The sequence below is a fragment of the Protopterus annectens genome, chromosome 9.part0 (assembly GCF_019279795.1).
Source record: "Protopterus annectens isolate FY-2018-M chromosome 9.part0, PAN1.0, whole genome shotgun sequence".
Lineage (NCBI taxonomy): Eukaryota > Metazoa > Chordata > Ceratodontiformes > Protopteridae > Protopterus > Protopterus annectens.
Window position 1 is genome coordinate 1,439,479,029 of NC_056743.1, and position 25,707 is coordinate 1,439,504,735.

The 25,707-nt window shown below is 40.2% G+C and overlaps 1 protein-coding gene across 1 annotated transcript in view; it reads left to right on the forward strand.

The window, feature by feature from the left end:
- Window positions 1–2,602: 2,602 nt before the first annotated feature.
- The window catches only part of LOC122810697 (death-inducer obliterator 1-like), a 343,657-nt gene continuing 320,552 nt past the window's right edge, over window positions 2,603–25,707 (forward strand). The window contains exon 1 of the mRNA XM_044082261.1: window positions 2,603–2,795. Coding sequence (XP_043938196.1) covers window positions 2,744–2,795 — 52 coding nt within the window. The 5' untranslated portion in view covers window positions 2,603–2,743. The remainder of the gene's footprint in view (window positions 2,796–25,707) is intronic.

The following is a 25,707-nucleotide window of genomic DNA, read 5'->3' on the forward strand; positions in this document are numbered from 1 at the left end:
AGTAAGAACCTCAAATCTGTGAATCTGTAAGTAAAAATCTGATTGATGCCTTCCTCTCCCAAAAATGGAGAAAAATGAATTTCTGGCTTAATTCTTTATTCCCAGGTCAACTTTATAGATCACCACACAGGAAAAATTACATGTTTCTGTCACTACACTCACATTCCCACAAATTAAAGAAGACAAAAAAAAAAAAGATTTAGCAGTTACATTAAAAAAAAAAAGTGCTTAACTTTCTTTAAGTATTCATAGCAGTGTGCAGAGAAAAGCATATCCCAGATGACTGAAGAATAAGCATACTCGTGCAAGTGTACAAGAACAAAGGGGACATCCCCAACTATGGGCAGTACAGAGGCATCAAACTCCTATCACACTGTATGAAAGTTCTGGACAGGGTGACTGAAAAAAGGACATGCAGAACAGTAGATTTTAAGATGTGAGATGAGCAGTTCATATTCAGATCAGGATGCAGCACAAATGACGCGATGTTTGCAGTGGGTCAGATAGTTGAGAAGAAGCTAGAGATGAGGAAACAGTCCATCTGGACATTCCTAGACTTAGAGAAAGCATATGACAAGGTCTCAAGAAAGATGATCTGGGCAGTACTGTGGTGGTTTGAAGTCCCGGAAAGATTGGTAGAATAAGTGCAGGCTATGTACAAGGACCTACTGACTCAAGTATGAATGGTGTTCGGCCTCACAGAGGGGTTCCCAGTAGGCTTGGGTGTACACCAGGGTTCAGCTCTGAGCCCACTGCTGTTCATACTGGTGACGGACTACATTAGCAAACAGTTTGGAGGAAGCAGATCAACAAAGTTGCTGTATGCAGATGATGTGACATTACAGTCAGACTCTGAGCAAGAACTGCAGCAAAGGATAGGGGAATGGAATAAAATACTGAAGGCAAATGGAATGAAACTAAGCACAGATAAGATAGTGGTAACGTAATGGCAGCATACTGGGGAAATCAGAAGAAGATGAAAATTGAGACAGAAAAAAAAAGATAGTGGAACAGGTAAACAGCTTCAAGTATCTGGGAGGGGCGGGTGAGAAGGGAAGTCTGAATGAAGAGGTCAAAGCTAGAATCAGGGAGACTGCAGTCAACTGGCATATAACCTCAGGTATAGTCTATGACAAAAAATGCCAAAGAATCTGAAAAGTAAGATGTACAAAACAGTGGTGTGACCAGTACTATTGTATGGTACAGAAACCTGGGCAATAAAGGCAGAGCAGAGGCTTGAGGTGATGGAAACAAAGTGCCTGAGAAGGGTGACAGGATGCACAATGTGGGACAGAAGAAGAAATGACAACATAAGAGCTGAAGGCAAAGCAGCTCCAATTGCAGAAAATATCAAAGAGATTACGGTGGTTTGGACACGTGCAAAAAAAGCAGAAGACAATCTGGTGAAGAAGATTTGGGACAGACAGAAAGAAGGTGTAAGAGGAAACGAGTTTGTCTTGCAAACAGGTGGATGGATTGTGTAAAAGAAGATCTGCCACAGTTCAGCATGAGTGTCGAAGAACGCAGAAGCGTGCAAACGATATCCCGACCCCCATGTAGAAAATGGGTAAAAGGGGGAAGAAGATGATGATGTGGTAAAGGAAAGTGCTTAAATGGGTTCAGCAACATAACTGCACATACCAGCTTCAGTTTTACTAACTTATTTGTAACCTATTTACTACCTTTTTATGCTTATCTATAATAAAATACAATATATTACTTTAAAAACAAAAAACATATTTTATTATTGAGACACATACATGGTAGCAAAATGAAGGCCCAATTAAGCAACACATGCCCAGATTTTTGCCTTGTATTTTTGGTCTATTCCTCATAAAATGTGTGTTTTTTTCTGGCAAATCACTGGGATAATATGAAGGACTGGAGAATTGAAGCCACTAAATAATGCATACATTTGAGCTGAAGACTTCAAATCCTTCAGAAAAATGCACATTTCCACAAACCCTGTTATGTACAACTTGGTTGTATGAGTAATTTTTGGGCTTTCGTCCCATTTTTAGTTATGGTTTTATCCAGATTTCTTGACAGATATTTTCTTTTCAGATTACATACCCTTCAAAAACTCATGCTAATGGTGAACCTGTTACTGCATCAACTTTACAAGTTTGCGAGAGCAATATTTACAAATTGTCACTGTTTTTTGGCCTTTGTCCCAATTTTATTAATGACTTTGTCCAGATTTCTTGCTCGAAGAGATTAAGAAGTAGATAAAAAGCATCAATTAATATAATACAAAAAAATCTAACAGTATAGTATTTAGATGAAATGGCTCCATATATAAAATAGAGAAAATGTTTCTCGCAACTCCAACTCAGACTTCCAGTTGCATGTGCGAATCATATCTTACTTAAATAAAAAGGGTAATCATTTCTTACTTAGATTAAAAGATCGATAAATATAACACAAAAAATCGTATCTTTTTAAGTAAAACCGATCGTTAATGTAATAGAGAAAATTACCTTTTCTTGCAATTCTGTACTAGACTTGGAGTAAATACAGTAACGCGCAACCCTTACCTGACAAGTGTGAAAGGGCTAACCCCGCCCCGTGACGTCGGATGTGACGTAAGCAAGGTCCCTTCAGCCGAGGGAATCTAGCCGCGAGTCGCGACCATCTCGATATAGCGAAATAACCAGAGGATCGTGGTGTAAGAACGACACCTGGAAGTAGTATAATAAAAGCAACACAAAAGCTAAAGTGTTGTCTTGAAACTGTTGGAATCATGAACATCACTTTCGTATTTCTTCTTGCCACGTTGTTTTGCTTAGTTTCAGGTGAGTCTATGATAGCTAAAATGCAGGCAGCCTGAAACTGTGTATAGATGACTGTACACTCGAGATAAATTTGTGTACTTTCTTTTTGATATCGTCCGACACGTTTGCTGAATAGATTATTTTGTTTCGATAATGTATTTACGGTGACTGTTCTGTGAGTTATCTTTTTGTGAATGCGAACTCCATACTCGTGTTTTATACTGTAGAGTTTCCTGTCACAGTTTGCAGAACAAGCGTGGTGCATTTGTTTATTTCTTAGATTCATGCCTGCAGTTTTGTAGTCGGCATCGATTTTCATTTGGTGTGTAAGTACGTTAGTATTCTGATGTTACTGTTTATTTTACTGTCTGCTCCTTTGTGTCACTATTTGATGGACACTAACACAAGCAAACAAATACGGATATTCCTGTTGTAAACAATTGCCAAGCTTCTTTTGAAAGCCTGTAACAGTGTTTTTTTCTGTAGTGTGCTTTTCCCCAGCACCATACGCTTACACAGTACTTTGAACATAAAACAGGCTACACTTAAGAGCTAATATCTCCAGGTGTTGTAATGCAGTATGACATACAAATGTCATTATTTGCCTTTGGGTGATGACAACACCATACGCTGTGCATAACGTGATATAAGATTGTAAAATAGTTGTTTGACTTGTTGCATAGGTTTTATCTGGTTGTAGTGTAACAAAAACAAAGAACGGTAGAAAACCAGTCGTCTCTCTTGGTAATTCCTGTAAGCCGTGTTTACGCTGATCTTTTTTCCTCATTGCTGGTGCTACAGGCAGTGCTTTAATGAAACGCAAAATAATAAGGTATTTATGAGATGTCTAGGATTGCATAAGGGTGGGTGTGGTGGTGTACACAAGGAACTTCTTGACTTCCTTAACAGAATGAGTTCTGAGCTCTGTCTTTTCGTTATTGATAGCCCTCCGAGCTCCTGCTTAAACTGCCAAGAACTTGCCCAGAAATTATAATGTGTCAGACTGCTTCATACTGACAAGCCTATACAAACTAATGGCTTTGAAGATTATCATATAGTCCTTGGTGCATTCGTATAACGGTTCTATCATTGTACATGGTAGTTGCTGCTTTTAGTTTGACTTTCTTGGCCTGGACATCATGTGGGATCTTGCTCTTACCACGTTTTATCTACTCATAACATAAGTTTTGCCTTTTGGGCAGATGCCCATAGTTGGATATTTTTTACTGAAATATGAGATTTTGTAGGGTAGACTGTACTCCTATCCAGTACAGAGAAGTGGATTTCATTACCAAACTGAAGACTCGCTGTACTAGAGTTTGTTACTCCTATTTTTCTACACCTTTCAGGGGAAGCTGCAAAATATTTATTGGAGGTCAGAAGATAGGAGAATACTTTTGTCCTTCAAGCTACTCACATTCCAGAAGGGGAAGCAAATTGTGTAGTCCTAGCTGAACAACGAAGAAACAAAAACACTATATATATATATATATATATATATATATATATATATGTATGTAGAGAGAGAGGAGGGAATATATATATATATATACACGTAGAGAGAGAGGAGGGAAAGAAGTCCACCAAAATACTGCAGTATCACCCATTACAGTTAGATCAGCAGAACTGCACATTAGTGAATGCACATCAGAGTGTTATTCGGTAGTGTGATGAGTCTAAATCTGGCATGTGCTGTATTTTAGGAGATTAACTTTGAATTAAAAGCTAGAAGAAAGAATTGTGTTTTACACAGGTATCTGTCATAGTTCATAGGTTCATAGGTTCATAGGTTCATACTAGGCTATCTGCCCAAGGGCATTTATAAGCCTAGCCCATAGTTATGTGGCTTTCGCCACCCCTTTAGTTTGAATAAAAACTATGCCTATCATTTTGCTGTGCCTCTGTCAAGCAGTGACGCTGAAGTAATCCCTGGGGTATATCTGCAATCTCCCATCCATTGGTCAAGATTCCTCTTGAACAAGACCAGAGAGGTGCTCTGCCTGACATGTACCGGGATTTTGTTCCACAGCATAGGGAGTCTCTGGGTGATGAATCTGTCCCTCCAGCACGTTCTATTTATAACCGTGTCAAGGTTTAAGTCTCCGCCCTTGTGGTTCTGAGGGATCTAGATTTTTGAGGTGAAGCATATTCATCAAATCTGGGTTTGACATGGCCTTATATGTCAGGCACAGGTCACCTCTGAGCAAGCGGTATGAGACTGAATAGAGCTGGAGTTCTTTCAGTCGGGCAGCATAAGACATATTTTTGAGACCCTTTATCCTTTTGGTGAGGAACTTTTGGGGCCTTTCAAGCTGCAGCAGGTGTCTGGTCAGATACATTCGAACGGGCATTGTACTCAATCATAGGTCTAATAAGTGATGAGTACAGGGGGACGATGACCTCCCTTGATCTAGATGTGAATCCCTTCATGATCAGGTGGGTGATATAGAAGGTTTTCCTAACTACTTTAGCAACATGAGTGTCAAACGAAGGCTACTGTCAACCTGGGTCCCCAGATCTCTGATGACTTTTCTGTGCTCAGTGGATTGCCACCTATATGGTAGCTAGGGGTAGCCTTGTTTTTCCCAAAGGGTATGACTATGCATTTTTTGGCGTTTAACTTCAGGCCATGGCTCTGGCACCAGTTATCCATTTCTGTGAGGCCCTTCTGGAGGATATCTGTGTCAGATGTGTTTTCGACTATGGCCTAGTTTGCAGTCATCTGCAAACTTTGTCAGCCATAACCCTCCTGTGTTTGCTTGTACTTCAGAAAAGTAGATGCCGAACAAGAGTGGACCCAGGACTGAGCCCTGTGGGACACCACTTGTGACAGGCTTTGAGTCTGACATGGCTACAGCAACTCTGACCCTGTGGGTTCTGTCACTTAGCCAGTTTGCAACCCATCTTGTGATGTATGGGTTTACATTCAAGCTGATGAGTTTTTCGATGATACCTGAGTGGGGTATTGTGTCGAAGGCCTTTGCCAGGTCGAGGTAGGCTGTATGGACTGCCTTTCCCTCATCAATGGCCTTGGTGACTGTCTCAAAAGTCAACCAAGTTTAAGAGGCAGGATCTGCCTTTGACAAAGCCAAACTGAGTTGGATCCAAAGTCTGCAAGTTCCCTATGTCTTTATTTATGAGTTCCATTATGATCCTCTCCATGGCTTTGCAGATAAGGCTTGTCAAGCTAATGGGCGGTAATTTCCAGGGTCTGTGGAGGCACCGCCCTTATGAAGTGGGACCACAGTCGCCGTGCGCCACTCCTTGGGTACGTATCCTGAGGTGAGGCTAAGATTAAACAGCTGTCCTAACTGTGGGTTTAATTCCTCATTGAGTTCATGAAGCACACAGCCGGGGACACCATCCGGTCCCATGGATGCTGTTTTTTGCCTTAGTGAGGGCAGTTCTCACCTGGGCGTTGGAGATGTTTGGGGGCTACAATCCTCTGGAATAGATATCTCTCCTTTTGGGGAGGGGAGAAGTTTGCACTGAACCTGTCAGCCAGTATGTTGGCAATGTGTGTAGGTTCAGTAATTTTCACATCATTTTGAACTAATTCTGAGCATATCTGGGAGTTTCCTCCTAGGTTTCTAACATAGCTAAAGAAGGCCTTATGATTCTCTTTAGAGTCCTTGGCGATTTTTCTCTCAAAATTTGCCTTGGATGATTTTATGAGAGCTCTTAGTTTTTACTTATAATGATCAAAGGTGTCTTACCTTTCAAGGATTTTGCTCTATCTTGTAGTAGCTTCCTCCTTTTGTTGTAGAGCTTGTTTATGGCTGGGGTCCACCAGACTGGACGCTTGCCTTTGGTACAGAGAGTCTTAGTTTTGTTTGGGATTGCCTGATCCATGCAGTCCTGTAGGTGCTGGTAGAAGGCATTTGTAAGTGATTCAGCGGTTTGAGTAATGTTTACCACTGGCTCAGGGGCCTTAAAGGAGACCACACTAGTTTTAGAAGTGTGAAATCGGCTTTTGAGAAGTTTTTCACTGTGGTCTTTTTGTTTCAGGTGGGGCGGGATGAGGACCTCCAGCGAGATTAGTTTATGATCTGATCTCACCAGTGAGGGGTATACTTCCGGTGTTGAACATTTTGATCCCATGTTCGTGATGATGAGATCAAGTATGTTTTCTCCTCTTGTGGGGATGGTGACTAGTTGTTCCATGGCATTTGAGTTTATGAACTCCAGGAATCTTTGGGTTAGAGTGTTCGGGCTTGAGTAGTGTTCCCAGTCTATATTAGGGTAGTTAAAGTCACCTAGTATGATGGTGTTTGGAGATACATTTATCCTCCAATGTTTTCAGGAAGGCCATGTGAGGTTCCTGAGTTTGAGAGGGTGGCCTGTAACATGCTACAAATTGCAGAGCAGTCTTGCCTATGGTTAATTGCACCTGGATGGTCTCTGATGCATCATGCGTTGCCACCAACCTTGAGGTGTGGGTGTCCTTTATGAATATGGACACCCCCCCTCCTTTCTTGGTGTTGTCCGGATTTTGGGGCCGGAACGCATGATATGAGGTGAAACCTGTTAGTGCTGGGGTGCTCTCAGGAGCCTTGAACCAGGTTTCTGTCACAGCACAGACATCGATGTTCTCCATATTGAGAAGGGCCTCGAGTGCGTGCATCTTGAGATTGAGACTTCTGGCATTGAGCAGCATTACCCTTAGTTTTTTCCTTTTTGGTGTTCTAGGGTGGTAGGTTTAGAATTTGAGCCTTGCCTAAAAAGGCACTATGGGGGTGGCAAGAGCCTTTGCCAATATCCGGAAGCCCAGGGTGACAGGTGCAAGCCGTCCCTTGCGAAGCAGCGTGGCTTGTCCAGCATGTCATCCCAGGCAGACAGACATTGGATCCCCTTTGAATGACACCAGAATTTAAGCCAATTATTAAAGCTGATCATCTTATCACTGTATTGTGGCATCATTCTAGGTGAAGGTAGGATACTGCTCAAGGTCAGGGTCATACCTGCCTGGGCTACATAATCAGAGAGCTCCTCGATGTCCCTTTTCATGTAGTCCAAGGAGGTGCGTCTCAGGTCGTTGACACCAGCGTGGACAATGACTGAGTCGTACTTGTACCTGCTGTTGAGAGACCTGAGTGCTTGCGTTATGTGGCGGATTCTAGCGCCTGACAGGCAGCTTACTGTGACCTTCTCTTTACTCAGTCTGGTGAGCGGGACGTCAGTGTGTCTGACTATGGAATCACCAATGACAAGTGTGTCTGGCATTTTGTTTGGCCTTAAGGGCTGTGACTGTTTGACACTCTGACTGTGTGGTCTATGTGTTGCATGTGTTGGGTCGTGAGGTGGTAGTTGTTTGGGTGTCTGCTTTGGTGGCCTCTGCTGTTTTGGTAAATTTTGATCAGAGCCTCCGAGTATGTCTTTGTGTGAGTATGTGTATGATTTGAAGTTGTGATGGTACCATGTGTGACTGGGTATGTATTGTGTGTGGTTACCTTCTCCTCCTGTCTGGTCTTGCCAGTCCTATGTTGAGAGAGCTCAGCCTCCAGTTTGGCCGTATAGTTGCATCTCTCGCATGTATTTGTGTTTTGTGGGAGAAGGAGAGGATTGTCTGTGTACATGAGGCAGTTGTAACATTGCCTCAATATTCCCAGGTTCACCAGTTGAGCTGGAGAGGACACTAGCAACTGATCCTCGACATACTAGAAGTAGTAGATAAAGAGACTTTCAAAGGACTCGGGGAAGTGGGTTTTAGGCTGGTGGGGTACTATCTATAATAAGAGTGCTTTATCAAGGTGCAAGTACTGTAGGAGTAAGTGCTAGGCTTTACAGATAGAGAATAGTCTACTTGGGAATCAAGTAGAGATGAACTTTTCAGTTATAGGATATGCTGGTTAGATCAGCAGTACAGCTCGAGGAAGGTAGTTTTAAGGGAAAATTGGAAGAGTGGAATTTAGATGGCCCAAATAGTTTAACCTTGTTTAACCGCTGCTCTTGTGTGCAACAGTGGTAACTCAGCTAAATCGCTACACGCTGCTTAGCGTGTTTTATAGCAGGGGCTGAAGGGAGCTAGGAATTGGCCCAAAACGACCAATGGACTACTAGTTTCTGGCTGAAACTTCACCAAATCAGACAAAAGGCCGCTCAGTGCTTCCCACTCCCACTGGTAAGCAAAGAAACTTCCCTCCTTCCTAATAAGGCAATGGATCAGTAACAGGAACTAAAAACAAAGCCCAGGGATCAGCAACTCTGAAACTGGACTACTCTAGTTCAGTAAGGCGGAAAACAAGAGATTTTTTGTTTTATTACAGAGACAAGGAAAAAACAGACAGTAATTGCTGTAAATCGGCTAGCGCACTTTAGTGTGTAGCCTACAGAAACAATTTGCAACAATTAGTAACTTAAAGTGCAATAAACAGTGTAAAATGCAGAAATCACTTAAAGTAGCAATAAAACAGGCGAAATGCAGTTGCTAGCTTAAATAACAGTGGAAAGCCACAAAAATACTTATATCTGGTAGAAAGTCACTCTTTTAGCTCTCTGCTGCTTGGATCACCCTGCAGGCCACACGAGGATCTGTGCTGAGTTGGTACAAGCTGGAAAACGCGTGTTTAGCGTGTTTTATAGCAGGGGCTGAAAGGAGCTAGGAATTGGCCCAAAACAACCAATGGACTACTAGTTTCTGGCTGAAACTTCACCAAATCGGACAGAAAGGCTGCTCAGTGCTTCCCACTCCCACTGGTAAGCAAAGAAACTTCCTCCTCCCTAATAAGGCAATGAATCAGTAACAGGAACTAAAAACAAAGCCCAGGGATCAGCAACTCTGAAACTGGACTACTCTAGTTCAGTAAGGCAGGAAAACAAGAGATTTTTTTTTGTTTTATTACAGAGACAAGGAAAAAACAGACAGTAAATGCTATAAATGCTGTAAATCGGCTAGCGCACTTTAGTGTGTAGCCTACAGAAACAATTTGCAACAATTAGTAACTTAAAGTGCAATAAACAGTGTAAAATGCAGAAATCACTTAAAGTAGCAGTAAAACAGGCGAAATGCAGTCGCTAGCTTAAATAACAGTGGAAAGCCACAAAAATACTTATATCTGGTAGAAAGTCACTCTTTAGCTCTCTGCTGCTTGGATCACTCTGCAGGCCACCACGAGGATCTGTGCTGAGTTGGTACAAGCTGGAAAAACGTGTTTAGCGTGTTTTATAGCAGGGGCTGAAAGGAGCTAGGAATTGGCCCAAAACGACCAATGGACTACTAGTTTCTGGCTGAAACTTCACCAAATCGGACAGAAAGGCTGCTCAGTGCTTCCCACTCCCACTGGTAAGCAAAGAAACTTCCCTCCCTAATAAGGCAATGGATCAGTAACAGGAACTAAAAACAAAGCCCAGGGATCAGCAACTCTGAAACTGGACTACTCTAGTTCAGTAAGGCGCGAAAACAAGAGATTTTTTTGTTTTATTACAGAGACAAGGAAAAAAAACAGACAGTAAATGCTATAAATGCTGTAAATCGGCTAGCGCACTTTAGTGTGTAGCCTACAAGAACAATTTGCAACAATTAGTAACTTAAAGTGCAATAAAAAGTGTAAAATGCAGAAATCACTTAAAGTAGCAGTAAAACAGGCGAAATGCAGTCGCTAGCTTAATAACAGTGGGAAAGCCACAAAAATACTTATATCTGGTAGAAAGTCACTCTTTCAGCTCTCTGCTGCTTGGATCACTCTGCAGGCCACCACGAGGATCTGTGCTGAGTTGGTACAAGCTGGAAAAACGCGTGTTTAGCGTGTTTTATAGCAGGGGGCTGAAAGGAGCTAGGAATTGGCCCAAAATGACCAATGGACTACTAGTTTCCGGCTGAAACTTCACCAAATCGGACAGAAAGGCTGCTCAGTGCTTCCCACTCCCACTGGTAAGCAAAGAAACTTCCCTCCCCTAATAAGGCAATGGATCAGTGACAGGAACTAAAACAAAGCCCAGGGATCAGCAACTCTGAAACTGGACTACTCTAGTTCAGTAAGGCGGAAAACAAGATTTTTATTTTATTTTTTTTTTTTTTACAGAGACAAGGAAAAAAAACAGACAGTAAATGCTATAAATGCTATAAAACAATTCACATGCAGTGCAAGCTGGCACACTTGAGTATGTAGCAATATTAGTCCACACACAGTATGAAAAAAATGTAATTAAATTAAAAAGGACTAAAAGCAAGTGCAGAAAGGGTTTATTAGAGAGAATGCGGTAAACAGAAGGAACTGGGGGAGTGTCCTAGATCAAATCTACAGTGGGGCGGGCACTGCAAAAGCCACCAAACTTAAACTACATCCAAGAACAGGGAGGGGGGGTGGGGAAGACAGTTTCAACAGAGCTAGATCTGAGAAATCAGTCCCCAAGTTATAACAACCACAATAAAATGAAGGAAATATACTTAAATCAGCTTATGTCCAGTTGATGTATGCAGACAAATCTCAGTAGCAGCAACTCTACTTAAAATGATTACCAGAGATGTAACCAACACAGGTTTTAAAGTTATCAGAAAACCCCCAAGCTAATTAACACTTAAAGGAATTTCAGTGCAGTTTAACAACTAGTGCAGAGCTTCAGACACACACACAAGACAGTTTCAACAGAGCTAGATCTGAGAAATCAGTCCCCAAGTTATAACAACCACAATAAAATGAAGGAAATATACTTAAATCAGCTTATGTCCAGTTGATGTATGCAGACAAATCTCAGTAGCAGCAACTCTACTTAAAATGATTACCAGAGATGTAACCAACACAGGTTTTAAAGTTATCAGAAAACCCCCAAGCTAATTAACACTTAAAGGAATTTCAGTGCAGTTTAACAACTAGTGCAGAGCTTCAGACACACACACAAGACAGTTTCAACAGAGCTAGATCTGAGAAATCAGTCCCCAAGTTATAACAACCACAATAAAATGAAGGAAATATACTTAAATCAGCTTATGTCCAGTTGATGTATGCAGACAAATCTCAGTAGCAGCAACTCTACTTAAAATGATTACCAGAGATGTAACCAACACAGGTTTTAAAGTTATCAGAAAACCCCCAAGCTAATTAACACTTAAAGGAATTTCAGTGCAGTTTAACAACTAGTGCAGAGCTTCAGACACACACACAAGACAGTTTCAACAGAGCTAGATCTGAGAAATCAGTCCCCAAGTTATAACAACCACAATAAAATGAAGGAAATATACTTAAATCAGCTTATGTCCAGTTGATGTATGCAGACAAATCTCAGTAGCAGCAACTCTACTTAAAATGATTACCAGAGATGTAACCAACACAGGTTTTAAAGTTATCAGAAAACCCCCAAGCTAATTAACACTTAAAGGAATTTCAGTGCAGTTTAACAACTAGTGCAGAGCTTCAGACACACACACAAGACAGTTTCAACAGAGCTAGATCTGAGAAATCAGTCCCAAGTTATAACAACCACAATAAAATGAAGGAAATATACTTAAATCAGCTTATGTCCAGTTGATGTATGCAGACAAATCTCAGTAGCAGCAACTCTACTTAAAATGATTACCAGAGATGTAACCAACACAGGTTTTAAAGTTATCAGAAAACCCCCAAGCTAATTAACACTTAAAGGAATTTCAGTGCAGTTTAACAACTAGTGCAGAGCTTCAGACACACACACAAGACAGTTTCAACAGAGCTAGATCTGAGAAATCAGTCCCAAGTTATAACAACCACAATAAAATGAAGGAAATATACTTAAATCAGCTTATGTCCAGTTGATGTATGCAGACAAATCTCAGTAGCAGCAACTCTACTTAAAATGATTACCAGAGATGTAACCAACACAGGTTTTAAAGTTATCAGAAAACCCCAAGCTAATTAACACTTAAAGGAATTTCAGTGCAGTTTAACAACTAGTGCAGAGCTTCAGACACACACACAAGACAGTTTCAACAGAGCTAGATCTGAGAAATCAGTCCCCAAGTTATAACAACCACAATAAAATGAAGGAAATATACTTAAATCAGCTTATGTCCAGTTGATGTATGCAGACAAATCTCAGTAGCAGCAACTCTACTTAAAATGATTACCAGAGATGTAACCAACACAGGTTTTAAAGTTATCAGAAAACCCCCAAGCTAATTAACACTTAAAGGAATTTCAGTGCAGTTTAACAACTAGTGCAGAGCTTCAGACACACACACAAGACAGTTTCAACAGAGCTAGATCTGAGAAATCAGTCCCCAAGTTATAACAACCACAATAAAATGAAGGAAATATACTTAAATCAGCTTATGTCCAGTTGATGTATGCAGACAAATCTCAGTAGCAGCAACTCTACTTAAAATGATTACCAGAGATGTAACCAACACAGGTTTTAAAGTTATCAGAAAACCCCCAAGCTAATTAACACTTAAAGGAATTTCAGTGCAGTTTAACAACTAGTGCAGAGCTTCAGACACACACACAAGACAGTTTCAACAGAGCTAGATCTGAGAAATCAGTCCCCAAGTTATAACAACCACAATAAAATGAAGGAAATATACTTAAATCAGCTTATGTCCAGTTGATGTATGCAGACAAATCTCAGTAGCAGCAACTCTACTTAAAATGATTACCAGAGATGTAACCAACACAGGTTTTAAAGTTATCAGAAAACCCCCAAGCTAATTAACACTTAAAGGAATTTCAGTGCAGTTTAACAACTAGTGCAGAGCTTCAGACACACACACACAAGACAGTTTCAACAGAGCTAGATCTGAGAAATCAGTCCCCAAGTTATAACAACCACAATAAAATGAAGGAAATATACTTAAATCAGCTTATGTCCAGTTGATGTATGCAGACAAATCTCAGTAGCAGCAACTCTACTTAAAATGATTACCAGAGATGTAACCAACACAGGTTTTAAAGTTATCAGAAAACCCCCAAGCTAATTAACACTTAAAGGAATTTCAGTGCAGTTTAACAACTAGTGCAGAGCTTCAGACACACACACAAGACAGTTTCAACAGAGCTAGATCTGAGAAATCAGTCCCCAAGTTATAACAACCACAATAAAATGAAGGAAATATACTTAAATCAGCTTATGTCCAGTTGATGTATGCAGACAAATCTCAGTAGCAGCAACTCTACTTAAAATGATTACCAGAGATGTAACCAACACAGGTTTTAAAGTTATCAGAAAACCCCCAAGCTAATTAACACTTAAAGGAATTTCAGTGCAGTTTAACAACTAGTGCAGAGCTTCAGACACACACACAAGACAGTTTCAACAGAGCTAGATCTGAGAAATCAGTCCCCAAGTTATAACAACCACAATAAAATGAAGGAAATATACTTAAATCAGCTTATGTCCAGTTGATGTATGCAGACAAATCTCAGTAGCAGCAACTCTACTTAAAATGATTACCAGAGATGTAACCAACACAGGTTTTAAAGTTATCAGAAAACCCCAAGCTAATTAACACTTAAAGGAATTTCAGTGCAGTTTAACAACTAGTGCAGAGCTTCAGACACACACACAAGACAGTTTCAACAGAGCTAGATCTGAGAAATCAGTCCCCAAGTTATAACAACCACAATAAAATGAAGGAAATATACTTAAATCAGCTTATGTCCAGTTGATGTATGCAGACAAATCTCAGTAGCAGCAACTCTACTTAAAATGATTACCAGAGATGTAACCAACACAGGTTTTAAAGTTATCAGAAAACCCCCAAGCTAATTAACACTTAAAGGAATTTCAGTGCAGTTTAACAACTAGTGCAGAGCTTCAGACACACACACAAGACAGTTTCAACAGAGCTAGATCTGAGAAATCAGTCCCCAAGTTATAACAACCACAATAAAATGAAGGAAATATACTTAAATCAGCTTATGTCCAGTTGATGTATGCAGACAAATCTCAGTAGCAGCAACTCTACTTAAAATGATTACCAGAGATGTAACCAACACAGGTTTTAAAGTTATCAGAAAACCCCCAAGCTAATTAACACTTAAAGGAATTTCAGTGCAGTTTAACAACTAGTGCAGAGCTTCAGACACACACACAAGACAGTTTCAACAGAGCTAGATCTGAGAAATCAGTCCCCAAGTTATAACAACCACAATAAAATGAAGGAAATATACTTAAATCAGCTTATGTCCAGTTGATGTATGCAGACAAATCTCAGTAGCAGCAACTCTACTTAAAATGATTACCAGAGATGTAACCAACACAGGTTTTAAAGTTATCAGAAAACCCCCAAGCTAATTAACACTTAAAGGAATTTCAGTGCAGTTTAACAACTAGTGCAGAGCTTCAGACACACACACAAGACAGTTTCAACAGAGCTAGATCTGAGAAATCAGTCCCCAAGTTATAACAACCACAATAAAATGAAGGAAATATACTTAAATCAGCTTATGTCCAGTTGATGTATGCAGACAAATCTCAGTAGCAGCAACTCTACTTAAAATGATTACCAGAGATGTAACCAACACAGGTTTTAAAGTTATCAGAAAACCCCCAAGCTAATTAACACTTAAAGGAATTTCAGTGCAGTTTAACAACTAGTGCAGAGCTTCAGACACACACACAAGACAGTTTCAACAGAGCTAGATCTGAGAAATCAGTCCCCAAGTTATAACAACCACAATAAAATGAAGGAAATATACTTAAATCAGCTTATGTCCAGTTGATGTATGCAGACAAATCTCAGTAGCAGCAACTCTACTTAAAATGATTACCAGAGATGTAACCAACACAGGTTTTAAAGTTATCAGAAACCCCCCAAGCTAATTAACACTTAAAGGAATTTCAGTGCAGTTTAACAACTAGTGCAGAGCTTCAGACACACACACACAAGACAGTTTCAACAGAGCTAGATCTGAGAAATCAGTCCCCAAGTTATAACAACCACAATAAAATGAAGGAAATATACTTAAATCAGCTTATGTCCAGTTGATGTATGCAGACAAATCTCAGTAGCAGCAACTCTACTTAAAATGATTACCAGAGATGTAACCAACACAGGTTTTAAAGTTATCAGAAAACCCCCAAGCTAATTAACACTTAAAGGAATTTCAGTGCAGTTTAACAACTAGTGCAGAGCTTCAGACACACACACAAGACAGTTTCAACAGAGCTAGATCTGAGAAATCAGTCCCCAAGTTATAACAACCACAATAAAATGAAGGAAATATACTTAAATCAGCTTATGTCCAGTTGATGTATGCAGACAAATCTCAGTAGCAGCAACTCTACTTAAAATGATTACCAGAGATGTAACCAACACAGGTTTTAAAGTTATCAGAAAACCCCCAAGCTAATTAACACTTAAAGGAATTTCAGTGCAGTTTAACAACTAGTGCAGAGCTTCAGACACACACACAAGACAGTTTCAACAGAGCTAGATCTGAGAAATCAGTCCCCAAGTTATAACAACCACAATAAAATGAAGGAAATATACTTAAATCAGCTTATGTCCAGTTGATGTATGCAGACAAATCTCAGTAGCAGCAACTCTACTTAAAATGATTACCAGAGATGTAACCAACACAGGTTTTAAAGTTATCAGAAAACCCCAAGCTAATTAACACTTAAAGGAATTTCAGTGCAGTTTAACAACTAGTGCAGAGCTTCAGACACACACACAAGACAGTTTCAACAGAGCTAGATCTGAGAAATCAGTCCCCAAGTTATAACAACCACAATAAAATGAAGGAAATATACTTAAATCAGCTTATGTCCAGTTGATGTATGCAGACAAATCTCAGTAGCAGCAACTCTACTTAAAATGATTACCAGAGATGTAACCAACACAGGTTTTAAAGTTATCAGAAAACCCCCAAGCTAATTAACACTTAAAGGAATTTCAGTGCAGTTTAACAACTAGTGCAGAGCTTCAGACACACACACAAGACAGTTTCAACAGAGCTAGATCTGAGAAATCAGTCCCCAAGTTATAACAACCACAATAAAATGAAGGAAATATACTTAAATCAGCTTATGTCCAGTTGATGTATGCAGACAAATCTCAGTAGCAGCAACTCTACTTAAAATGATTACCAGAGATGTAACCAACACAGGTTTTAAAGTTATCAGAAAACCCCCAAGCTAATTAACACTTAAAGGAATTTCAGTGCAGTTTAACAACTAGTGCAGAGCTTCAGACACACACACAAGACAGTTTCAACAGAGCTAGATCTGAGAAATCAGTCCCCAAGTTATAACAACCACAATAAAATGAAGGAAATATACTTAAATCAGCTTATGTCCAGTTGATGTATGCAGACAAATCTCAGTAGCAGCAACTCTACTTAAAATGATTACCAGAGATGTAACCAACACAGGTTTTAAAGTTATCAGAAAACCCCCAAGCTAATTAACACTTAAAGGAATTTCAGTGCAGTTTAACAACTAGTGCAGAGCTTCAGACACACACACAAGACAGTTTCAACAGAGCTAGATCTGAGAAATCAGTCCCCAAGTTATAACAACCACAATAAAATGAAGGAAATATACTTAAATCAGCTTATGTCCAGTTGATGTATGCAGACAAATCTCAGTAGCAGCAACTCTACTTAAAATGATTACCAGAGATGTAACCAACACAGGTTTTAAAGTTATCAGAAAACCCCCAAGCTAATTAACACTTAAAGGAATTTCAGTGCAGTTTAACAACTAGTGCAGAGCTTCAGACACACACACAAGACAGTTTCAACAGAGCTAGATCTGAGAAATCAGTCCCCAAGTTATAACAACCACAATAAAATGAAGGAAATATACTTAAATCAGCTTATGTCCAGTTGATGTATGCAGACAAATCTCAGTAGCAGCAACTCTACTTAAAATGATTACCAGAGATGTAACCAACACAGGTTTTAAAGTTATCAGAAAACCCCCAAGCTAATTAACACTTAAAGGAATTTCAGTGCAGTTTAACAACTAGTGCAGAGCTTCAGACACACACACAAGACAGTTTCAACAGAGCTAGATCTGAGAAATCAGTCCCCAAGTTATAACAACCACAATAAAATGAAGGAAATATACTTAAATCAGCTTATGTCCAGTTGATGTATGCAGACAAATCTCAGTAGCAGCAACTCTACTTAAAATGATTACCAGAGATGTAACCAACACAGGTTTTAAAGTTATCAGAAAACCCCCCAAGCTAATTAACACTTAAAGGAATTTCAGTGCAGTTTAACAACTAGTGCAGAGCTTCAGACACACACACAAGACAGTTTCAACAGAGCTAGATCTGATAAACTAGTCCTACAGCTGTTTTGAGCTGATAAGACAGATCCTTGTATCAGAGTTCTCAAGTGATCAGACGTGGCAGATACAATAGTGGCATGATCTGATTGAAATTGCCAGGATGTGCAGCTGCAGTGAGCAGGGCATCAAAGGCATGCGTAAGGAGAACCAGTAAGTTTGTGTAGTTGCCTTAATGGCCAGAAGAGTAAGGGATAGTAGTTAATTCATAGTGAGACAGGAAGTGCTGATATGGTGACATCAGTTACTTAATTTTTGTGTGTAATGTATTACATACTGCATATAGGTTCATAGGTAAGTACCAGGCTATCTGCCAAGGGCCTACGCAAGCCTAGCCAGCAAGGTTCCATAGCTTACGCCACCCAAGAAAGTTATTTTCCTGTGCCACTGTCCAGCAGAGACACAGGGTGTATTTCCTATTTCCCATCCGCTCATCAAGATTTTTCCTGGAGAGCGCTAATGAAGAACTTTGCTTGACATAGATGGGTAGCTTGTTCCAGAGTATAGGAAGTCTCTGGGACAGGAATCTATCCCTCCAGCGTGTCCTGTTTAATGTGGTAACAATGTTTAGGTCCCTAGAGCATGTAGCTCGGAGGGATTGGGATTTCTTTAGGTGTAGTATGTCCAACAGCTCTGGGTTTGACATAGCTTTATATGTTAGGCAGAGATCACCTTGGAGTAGGCGATATGAGACCAAGTAAAGAAGGTGCTGAACAGTTAGACATTACACTTTGGTGATCGTGCATTCCATGTTCATGCAGTAATCCAACAAAAGCAAGAGGTACAGGAACATGATCACGGGGGCCATAGGATGCTGTTTATATAACCGACAGTGCAAGCTTTTCCACCTCTTTTGCTTTGTCAGGTACTAAACAGAACACTACCATTCAGTTATTTTATGTAGAGAAAAGTTACTTGACCAACTGAAAGTCAGTTCATGTAGAATACGATATGTCCTCAGTCATTGAAGCCTTAAGCAGGTCTTTTTAATAGTTCATAGGTGAGTACTAGGCTAATGGCCCTAGACCCAGCACAAGCCTAGCCCAAGAATATTCCCAGTTGTCCTGTTGCCAGACGTTAGTTGTACCCCTATCGAGCAAGGCTGTTGAAGTGATCCCCAGGGTGAATTTCCTGTTACTCATCCACTCGTCAAGATTTTTCTTTACGAGGGCTAGTGAAGTGCTCTGCTTGACATGAATGGGGAGTCTATTCCGGAGTATGGGAATTCTCTGGGTTAGGAATCGCTCCAGCAGGTTCTGTTTATTTTGGTGATGAGGTTGAGGTCTTTGGAGCATGTGGTGTGGAGGTACTGGGACTTTTTCAGATTTTGCATGTCTAGCAACACTGGGTCAGACATGGCTTTGTATGCCAAGCAGAGATCACCTCTAAGTAGGTGATATGAGACGGAGTAAAGCTGGAGTTTTGAGTCTGTATAGGGCATGTGTTTGAGTCCTATGATCCTCTCTGTGGGGACTTTTTGTGGCCTGTCCAGTTGTTGTAGGTGTCTAGTGAGGTACATGCCAAATGGGACATTGTACTCAATAATGGGATTAATGAGGGATGAGTAGAGAGGAGTTATGACTTCTTTCTTCCTGGATGAGAAACCTTTTGTAACGAGGTGTGCCGCATAGGACTTTCTAACTACAGTGGCAACATGGTAGTCAAAGGAGAAGTTGCTATCTATCTGTGTCCCTAGATCTCTTGGGCAGATGTAGCCTATCAGTACCTAGTTTATTCATTCAGTTGTACTCACATTTTTTATCATAAGTTACAATCTCAGGGATTCAGAAAGAACACCAATGATCTCATTAAGGGCTGCTGTAAAAAGGTCTTGTTTCTGAGATGCAGCATTTTACAATTCAGAGACCCATTGGCCACAATGAAGGAAAGACCTCATTATCAACTTAATTTGCCAGTCTCTGAATCAGCATCAACTACCAAAAGTACAGATCTTCTCTTTCCTTCTATAGCCAGCAGTCATGTTAGCACTGGTATTCTTCTCTGTTCACTTTCCCTCACAGAATACACCCATTTCAAACACCCACACCACATATCCCATACCTGGCACCATGTGTTGTTTGAGTGTCTATGATGTTTCTCTTTTTTTGCCCTTGTAAATCAAGGATGATTACAACCTGTCATTAATACCAGACATTAGAGTTTCACACTTCACTACCTTCAGTAAATCCATGGTAGTGCAAAAGCCGTTACCTAATGACCTAAGTTTGTAGGATGAATTTTGTCCCAACATTAGTTTGGTTTTTTTCTTGATTTCTTGCACTGTTAGATTGAGAGGTATACCTTATGTTCCTTGCCCCTGTCCCTCATGAGTCACAAATTGTTGCAGGCATTGAATAATGTCTGTGAGCATCATATGTTAAAATAACCCAGCTATACCAACTTCTCAGTTACTCCAGAGTGATAATGCTGAGGTTTCATATGGCAAGGATGGAGGGTTTGAAGCCTTTTTTTGAAATCTTTTTACATTAAATCCTTGGTGTTTAGTGGTTACCTGTACCTTTTTTTTTTAAGTATCCCTGGTATCTAGTGTTAACCCACCCAACCCACATTGTGTTTAAGCATCTAACAGGCAGATTATGTGAGATCCCTTGAGCTGGTGTTTCATACCATTTGACTTGCAACAGGTCTGACAGAATAGAATATGAAACTCCGTATGCAAGCTAGATTTCTTTATTTTTCACCATTCCCCAACCAATTTTGTTTTTATATGTTGTTTCTATGACTGTTTCTACTCTCTCTGAAATTTCTTCTTGTAACATTTTACTTTCTTGTTCTCATCAGGTCACGTTATGTGATATGTTTCTTTTTTTCTGTTTTACCCAAAAGTGTCAGTTACTTTACAAAAATCAGCTAACCCCACCCCCGAATGCATCAAAGCTTGTTTGTTAAAAGTAAATCGTAATAGCAATATAACATCATCCATAATGTCAGTTTTGCTTGTAATACTTATTGCTGGTCTTTTTTTTTTTTTTTTTTTTTCTGGAGCTGTTGCACCCCTTCTGCTGACAAACACCTCTGTGTGTTGTGTACTACTTTGTTCCTTGCTTTACAACACTTGCTGTGTCTTTCTTTATTTAATTTCTGCTGTCCATAGCACTCGGATGCAGAGGCATGTTCTTAAAACTGATTACTCCATTAGCCAACCATGCTTTTGTACTTTCAGCCTCTGTAACATGCTTCTGTGCCACAGTCTAGGCTTCATTGTCAGACTGTTCCTGCAGCACTCAGTCCATCACAGCACTCCAGCTTGCCGCTTTGCCTTCATTTGGTTCTCCTTCCTTGATTAAGTTCTTCAGTATCTCTATATCCCAAATATCTGCTCTTCTTTGATTTTGTGTTGCTCTAATTCTTTCTCCAAAATTAGGGTTATCACCTGTCCCATTTTGCGAGGGACCGTCCCTCTTTGGGCAGTTGTGTCTTGCAAAAAATTGAAAAAATGGCAAATGTCCTGAGATTTTAGGACACACAATGTCCTATATTTTCTTTAATAGTTGCATAAAACAGTTATTTTGTAACTGAGATGCCTAAATGTTATAAGAAACAGAATAAACAACTAAAATGCTACAAGAATAAGCTTTTATTTAGGCAAAAAAGTGAAATTTTGTCCTTTGTACTGGCCGTGGGTATGTTTACGTTTCTACAAAAAACATCCCACTTTGGGCATTTGAAAAGGTGGCAGCCCTATACGAAATGTCTCCAGCAGACATTCTTCTGTCTTGGAAGTCTCCAAGCACTAATGACAACCCCCTTGTTGCCACCTAGTGCTCAGAAAAGTGTAGGGATGTTTTATTAACATTGACATTAATTTTATATCATACAGAAACTTAAAAAAACAATTATTTATACGCACACACTTTTTACATTCACACAAGTTTTTTTGTGGTGATATCTTATAAACAGTTCTGTTTTTCTTTTTCTTTTTACTTTTATGTTTACCCTTCTAGACCTCTGTCCTTTCTTCCTCAACCATGTCTTATAAGGTACTCTGCTTGACACGGAGAGGGGATCTATACCACAGATGGGGAAGTCTCTGAGAGACCAATCTGTCCCGCCAACAAGTCCTGTTGATGTCACAGACCGGGTTGAAGTCACACGTGCAGGTTACATCAAGGCGGGGTCTGAGATAGCTTTGTATGCCAAACAAAGATAATCATTGAGGAGTCTGTATGAAACTGAGTAGAGGGACAGGGCTTTTAGCCTGGTTAGATGTTTGAGGCCCTGGATCCTCCTGTTGTGGAACCTCTGTGATCTCTCCTGCTGCTGCATGTGCTTTGTGAGGCACATGCCAAAGGGGGCATTGTACTCCAGTAATTGGCCTTATAAGGGAAGAATGCAGTGATATTGTGACCTCCTTCTCCCTGAATGAGATACCCTTACTTATCAGGTGGGCCATGTAGAAAGCTTCCTGTACAACAGAAGCAACATGCTGGTCAAAAGTCAGGTTAAAATGTTTTTTGTTCTTTTTGCAACCCCCCCCCCCCAAAAAAAAATACATTGTTTCTTCTAACCTACAGTTAACCCATTCTTTCCTATATAGCCTCCTGTTTCATATTCCATTTCACAGGTAACTTGTGTAATAAAGTTCTCCACAAATACATCCACTGCTTCATAAAAGAAATAAAAAAAATGTTTTTCTTTTTTTCGTTATACCCCTTCTGTGGATATACCAAGTATTTTTTCTAATCATTATACCATTTATTTTATTTTCCCATCAACCTTACTTGCATAATTTCATTTTATTGTCATATTCTTCCATATTGTCCTTTTTTCTTTCCCTGTTTTTCTTCCTATACATCTTGTATATTTTTATATAGTATCTTACCTATATATTTTTTTAACTTTCTCAATACCCAAAATAAATGCATGGATGCAAACTGTACCAGTGTTTTAATTCAAACCATCTCAATCTGTTTTGTTCTAGATTAGCACTTTTCTCACCGGGTGCAGCTTCGAGCCCGTATCCCTTTTCTCACCGGGTGCAGCCTCAAGCCCATATCCCTTTTTTCACTGGGTGCAGCCTCGAGCTGAAAAGGAAACTAAAAGCCTAGTCTAGTAACTGTTTTTCCATTTGCGCAGGAAACATATAAATCCCCCTAAATATGCTGTCTTTTTTTTTTTTTCTCACAAGGTTCAGTTTTAAGCCTTAAATGAAACTAAATAAAATTAAATCTTGAATATTAAATTCTTTTTCATTTGAGTGGGAACCTGTATGTTCCCCCTAAATATGCTATTTTTCCTAATACTTAAGTATTCAGCATATATGAGTGGGATTCAGTAAAGCTTACACGATAATTTTAACCATGTGGGCGTAGCTGTGGTGATGCGACATAGCCATGAAAAGTTTTTGGTTCTGTAAACACCAAATAGCAGAGCACACATACACAAACATGGAAACTTCGTAGCATGCAAATTACAGCACAAGTAGCTGAATTGTATGCTAATGAAGCAAATCAATATTGTATTCAAAAGTTTTCCGAATACAGCCATGCAATGGAGTTTACCTGGAAACAAGAGCAAGTAAATGTCCATACATTTGTACAAAACAGACCCTAACATGTATTCAACTGGATGTATAAGAGAATTTAAGTACATTTTTTGAGATGTGTTACATTGAATATTAACTGAACTGGAAATTTTGACTTTGTTTTGTCAGTTAGCGCTCGCTAGATTTTATTGCTGTTAGTAATTGCAGGTGGGGGAAGTCTCATTCATTGATAGCCTGTCACTGCCTATTTAAGTGGTACATTTAGGAATATTCTCTGCCTAAAAACTTCAGCTCTGGCCGGCTAAGATCTAGCTGTAGTCAGCTGGACGTATAAGAGAATTTAAGTACCTTTTATCTGCACATGTTACAAATAATACAGCATTTAAATTGAGTTGTGTTACATTGACTATTAACTGAACTGGAAGTTTTGACTCTGTCTTGTCAGTTTGTTCCCTACCCACCCTCCCTGTTTTTGTTTTGGTGTTAATCTTGGTGGCTTTGAAACCGCCCACCCCTCTTGTAAGCTTGTGTTTGGATACTCCTTCTGGGCCCATCTCATTTTCTCACTCAAGTGAGTGCAGTGAGATCATATTCTGATTTCAGGCACTCCTACTGTGTACAAAGAGAGCATCTGGTAAAGAAAAAAAAATATTTTAAGCTTGTTTCCTGCCTTTCCTGTAAGTGGTCTAGACTGTTTGTAGCTTCTGAGCCCCCAAGCCTTTCTGTTTTGGAGGGAAGCCTTCTAGCTTAATTGTGTTTCTTAGAACTCGCCAGTTTTCTATTTTCAGCACTCAAATCTGTTTCTTTGAACTCGGCACTTGTTCAGAACTCGTAAGCACTAAATAAGTTTCAAATTACTACAGCACTCAACTTTCCGCACTTGTCTAGAGGAAAGCAGTTTTTAATACTTAATAAATAAACACCTATCCAGGCATGTCTAAGGGTCAGCTCCCGGTGATTTCTCCTGTCTACCTGATGAATCTGGCCATCTTGGGGCAATGCAGCCATTGCCTCATGTCCATAGACAACCTTCTCCTCCTACCACCCAACACTGCAACTTGTGAGAGATGCACTTGTATTGCCAAACTGGAAGCAAAGCTCTCTTCACCCAAGACTGGACTAGACAGTCAAGAGGAGAAGGTAAACACTTGCACCACACTCATCACATAGTCCCTCAAAACCTACACTACCAAAACACACACCTACATTCGCGGAGGCTCTCAATAAAAACCTGCCTAAGCATCAGGGACCTCCAAAGCAGAAACACAAGCAAACTCCACCCCCCAACACAACCCAGATGACACATAGCCCACAAACTCAGTGTGCCACTTAACCACAGCGCATAAGGCATAACAACGTACCCAACACTCTAGTCATAGGTGACTCTATAGTTAGGCACACTGATGTTCCACTCACCAGGCTAAACAAAGAGAAAGTTACTGTCAGCTGCCAGGATCCGCCACATAACGCACGCACTCGGGTCACTCCACAAGTACAAATATGACACTGTCATTGTCCATGTTGGTATGAATGACCTGAGACGTACCTCCCTGGACTACATGAAAAGGGACATGGAGGAGCTCTCCAATCTTGTAGCCCAGGCAGGTATGACCCTGGCCCTGAGTAACATCCTGCCATCACCTAGAATGATGCCACAGTACAAGGACAAAATGATTGACTTCAACAATTGGCTAAGCTCCTAGTGTCATTCTAAGGGGATCCAGTATTTGTCTGCCTGGAACGACATGATCGACAGACCACGATGCTTTGCCAGAGATGGCTTGCACCTGTCACCCTTGGGATTCCGGATACTAGTTAAGGCTCTTGTCACCCCTATAGTACCTTTTTTTAGGCAAGGTTCATATGGCAACTTCACCACCATAACTGGTTCAAGCAAGCAAAATCTGAGGGTAATGTTACTCAATGCTAGAAGTCTAAACCTCAGAATGCACTCACTCGAGGCACTTCTTAAAATGGAGAACATCTACATCTGTGCAGTGACAGACCTGGTTTAAAGCTCCAGAGAGCACCCCTGCATTACCAGGCTATAATTCATACCACACCTTTTGGCCACCTAACCCAGAACGAAGCACTAAAGGTGGCGGCGTGTCCATATTCATTAAGGATATCCACACCTCCAGGCTAGTTGAACAGCATAATGCATCCAAGATTATCCAAGTGCAACTAACTCTGGGCAAGACCACAATCCAAATTGTA